The sequence below is a fragment of the Monoraphidium neglectum genome (assembly GCF_000611645.1).
Source record: "Monoraphidium neglectum strain SAG 48.87 unplaced genomic scaffold scaffold04110, whole genome shotgun sequence".
Lineage (NCBI taxonomy): Eukaryota > Viridiplantae > Chlorophyta > Chlorophyceae > Sphaeropleales > Selenastraceae > Monoraphidium > Monoraphidium neglectum.
Window position 1 is genome coordinate 1 of NW_014009519.1, and position 4,481 is coordinate 4,481.

The following is a 4,481-nucleotide window of genomic DNA, read 5'->3' on the forward strand; positions in this document are numbered from 1 at the left end:
GGTCACACAACCAGTGACAGGATCTCGGACCAGCGAAAAGCGTGGAATCCCTCAACAAACGCGCAGCAAAACGCACGCAGATAAACGTACAGGCGCGCACACAATAGCACGCTTCAAAACATGATGTCAACATGCGATGCTCACACAGGACCCCGACACACACCTTGTACTTGCCCCGCAACTTGGCGGCCTCCAGGGCCGCCCTCTGGGTGCTGAGCTGGCCAAAGTGCAGCCAGGGCGACAGGTTGGACAGCGCCTGGAGGTGGGAGTCAGGCTTCATGATTTAGTAAATAGGGCTTGAGAGGGGAAGGGATGCTGCAAGGGGAATGCAGGTGAGCAGGATGAAGGGAGGCGCGATCGGCAGCCCCCGCCTGGGGCCCGAGGAGGGCCGCTGCTTTCGGAGGACGGCGCCGCCGCCCAGGCAGGCGTGCGGGGCCGAGCAGAGGGGCCAGGCTCGCTCTGCAGCCACAGGACTTCAAAACAGCGACTGCCTGCGGCGCCCTGTTGGCACCAAATAGCAAGCGGTGGGCGCAACGCAGTGGGCCGGGGGCGGGCAGGGCGGGGCAGCGCGGGATGCACACCTGCGGCTCCCCCGGGTCGTTCCGCTTGGCGTCATACAGCGCCAGCCGCGCCGGAGTGAGGAAGCCTTGTTCCCCCTGGGGGGGCCGGGTGTGAGAGGGCGGCACGCGGCATGCGGGGCGCTGCATGGGGCTTGCATGCGCCGGGGGCGGCAGCTCTCGGCTCTGTATTGAGCCAGGGACTGGGCGCTGTGCACGCGGCGTGCGTTTCGGCGGTGCTCGCGCCGTTTCTAGTGCACATGATCCAGCAGCATGCGGTCAACGCGCCCCCCCCCTTTCTTCCTGCAGACTGATCTCCTAGCGCGGCCTAGACTCTGGCTGTGGCAGCCCTGGTTCTGTCCCAGCACCCCGTGCCCCATCGCACGCACGCACGCACGCGCGCACACACACGCTCATACACACACACACACACACTCTCTCTCTCTCACATTTGCACGCACACACGCACACATGCGCACACACACACACACTCTCTCTCTCGCTCTCACAAACGCACGCACGCACGCACACACGCACACACGCACACACGCATGCACGCGCACACACAGACACACGCACGCACACACGCACACACGCACACACACGCACACACACACATACACGCATACGCACACCCACCAGGAGTGCGTCATGCGCGCCGTCCTCCCCGGGCGTGCACCAGCGGACCTCTGGCACGGCCGCGCCCCGCCGCCGCACCTCAGACAGCAGGGCCTGGCAGGAATTCAGACGTGTGTGGAGGGGCGGGGGCGGGGGTAGCTGGATGAACTTTTAAAGGCCAGGCGTGTGTCTGGAGAGTGAGAAATTCACAAGGGCCTGAGAACATCAGGGGTTGTGGCGACAACCGTTCGCGGATTTCTGCAGGAGGGACTGCGCCACATTACAAGCCCCCGCCGCCCGTCTCGCCCGCGGCCCGCGGCCTGCCCCGACGCTCGGCCAGCCTCTCGACGGATCTCCGGAGATCCCTGCGGCGCCCCCCCACCTCCCAGTCGATGGGGTCGGGCTTCACGGCTGACGTCCAGGGCGCAGGGCGGGGCGTCTCTGGGTACTCGCACAGAAACTCAGGCAGCGCCTTGTGGATCTTGGGGCTGCGGTGACGGCGGTTGGGGGCGGTTGGGGGCGGTCGGGGACGGTTGGGGGCGGTTCGGGGCGGATGGAGCAGTCGCCGAGGCTGGGCGGTGGTAGTTGCCGGGCGCCGCGGTGGCCGAGCCCGCGTCGCCGGGCGGGGTTGCGGCGAGGGGCCTGGGGCTGGGGTGCAGAGAGTCAAACCTTGTGAAAGACACCAAACAAGCTGTGGCCTACACTGTGCACGCGTCCAGAACCCCTCATCTCCCCTCCTGTCCACACAAACACGCATTTATGCAGACGCAAACACAACAGGCGAATGACAACACAAGGTGCCAACCCGCCCGGCGCTGGGAGTGCTGAAACCCACCGGATCGTGCGCGCCCCGTACTCCCGCTTGTCACTCGCCGACCACACGGGCACCACGTTGTGCGCGTCCACCTCGTGGAACGGCACCGCGCCCAGCGCCGCAGACACCTGCAAAACGACGGCGTGGTGGAGGCATGCGAGTTTATGGACATTCTTTTCATAGCCACACAAGGAGCTCGACTCCTTGTGGAGTCGAGGGGGACGGCCCGCCCTCATCGCCGCACCACCCCGCCCCACCGCCGCGGCGTGCCGGCGGGGCGCCGCCGCCCCAAATCTGGGGGGCCCGACGCGGCCGTCGCGGGCGGGCAGAGGCTTCACGGAAACCGCAGCTGCCAAAAGGAGGGTCCGGCGATGCGGGCCTCCCCCTATGGCCGACATTGCAGCGACCCCAGCCTGGCTGCGCTGCTACTTGTTCGGGGACGCGGGGCCAACATAGGGCGGCGCTGCGGCGCGCCTCTTCGCCTCCCACCGGCCTACCTGGTCGCGCCACTGGCGGCCAAGGCGCAGCGGACTGTAGTCCGTCACCAGCAGGCCCGCCCCCGTGTCCCGCACGAGCTTGGGGATGGTCGCAGCAGGGTCGCCCTGGGTGGGGGTTGCGGGATGCAAGGTTGCTGGTGGTCGGGCCCCTGAAAACGCCGGGATCCCCATCGCTTGGAAGAGGGCGAGCTACGGAGGGTGGCTGCCGTCCGCGTTGGGCAGGAAGGCGCATGCATGCTCATTTCGAGCGCGGACGCGTGTGGTAACAGAGCCCGCGCTGCCGCTCGGCGCTCCCCCTGCGCCATCCAGGCGCCGCCGCTTTTCAGGTGCTGAAGGCCAGAGGCGAGCGCCCAGCCCACGCAGAGCTGCGCGTGCACTCGAAACAGGGGCAACTTTGAAATTCGAATCGCGTGCCTGCAGCAGGAAGAAGGGGATGCCGTGGGCCTCCAGCCGCGGGGCCATCTCCCTGAGCCCCTTGAGCATGAACACAAACTGGCGCGCCCCGGCCCCCAGGAATTCCGGCACCTGGCGCGTGCACGTGTTGTGGGACAGGGTTCAGCACTTGGGGTTCAGGGATTGGTCAGGGTTGAGCGTCAGGGTTGGGGTGCAGGGGTGCCTGGCGGCCGCGAGCGCGCCATGGCAAGGGCCGTGGATGGTGCGGTCCGTGTTGGTCAACGGTCAGCGCCCGTTGACCGACGCCGAGGCGCGCCGCCGCCAACCATTGCGCCTGCCGCGAGGCGGGGGCCGCGCACAGCGGGTACCGCACTGCACTGGTGGGGTGCCGTCCCGGGAACGGCGCGGCTGCAGACCTGCCAACGAAAACACAAAAAATGTGAAATAAAGGAGAACTACGGTGAGGAGGGACGCACCAGGTTGAAGGCGACGGCCGCAGGGGCGCCCTTTTTGCCGGCCTGCTCCAGCGCGTGCAGCAGCGCCCAGTTGTCGCGCATGCGCTGGTCCCGCGACATCCTGCGGCGGGCGCGGGCGTTTGGCGCGAGGGCCGCGGCCGCATGCAGCACCACGGGCCGGCTTGAAGCTACGCCTCGAATGTTTGGGGGCGTCGCCGTGTGAGCGCTGCGCGGCGTCCGATTGGCTGCTGGCAAGCATATGCCCGTGGTAATCTAATGATTGTCACAAAGCATACAATCGAGCACGCTTTCAAGGCCGGAAGCAAATCTACGGGATTGCCGCAGCGGTGCGCCGCCAGCCACGCACCAGTAAATGACCGGTCCGTCACCGGCGGTGCCCTCGTGCAGGACCTTCCAGCGCTTCGGATTCACAAGACTGGGACCCGCAGCCGACTTCTTGCTGCTAGGTCCGGCATCAGCCTCCTTAGGCTCCGCCTTCCGCTTTGAACTTGTGCTTGCCATCCTCTTCTTTCTGGGCTTCGGTGCCTCTTCTGCAGGCGCAACGGCCACGCACAAAAGCCTCACCGGCTGCCTTACAGCTGCAAAGCGAGCTGAATGGGCGCGCGCTGCCCACACCACGGCAGCCAGGGTGGCAATGGGACACTGGTTACGGTGCTACGGATGCTTATGTGGGTGTTCACTACTCAAAACAAAGATCTGCATCGCTCAATTCAACAGACACCAGTCAATGGCACTCATCGGCACTCGTCGGACACTAGAATAGCTGTAAGCAGCACGATGATCCTTGTATGTGACTTTAAATGCAACGACGCTGATTATTTTATCAAAGACACACGGTCAGCGTGCTCGAAAAGTGATCTGTGGAGCGGGGCCCTCTTGGTATGGACGCATCAATGTCGAGCAGCACACATAAGATGGAGCTATATGGCATTCTTGTCCTGGAATCCTCGCCATCTGGCGAGCCGAGGGTGGTCTGTCGCACCGCCGCCGCCCGCCATGCGGCCCCTGAGGAGATGCGTTTGGACGACTGCGGACTGACCGAGTGCCCTGTGCTGGAGGTGGGAGGGGGGTATAAACGCAGCTGCAACGCGCTCCTGCCACGGCGCTCCGCGTGGGCGGGGCGGCG

General features: G+C 65.7%; 1 protein-coding gene across 1 annotated transcript; it reads right to left on the bottom strand.

Moving 5' to 3' along the window:
- Positions 1 to 2: 2 nt before the first annotated feature.
- MNEG_13885 (deoxyribodipyrimidine photo-lyase) lies at positions 3 to 3,856 on the bottom strand (the record flags this gene model as incomplete). Its single annotated transcript, XM_014037643.1, has 10 exons — positions 3 to 23; positions 164 to 256; positions 582 to 656; positions 1,197 to 1,289; positions 1,558 to 1,663; positions 2,011 to 2,117; positions 2,487 to 2,591; positions 2,880 to 3,011; positions 3,356 to 3,455; positions 3,702 to 3,856. 10 exons carry the CDS (start codon positions 3,854 to 3,856, stop codon positions 3 to 5), a joined length of 987 nt encoding a protein of 328 aa, XP_013893097.1.
- Positions 3,857 to 4,481: the final 625 nt, after the last annotated feature.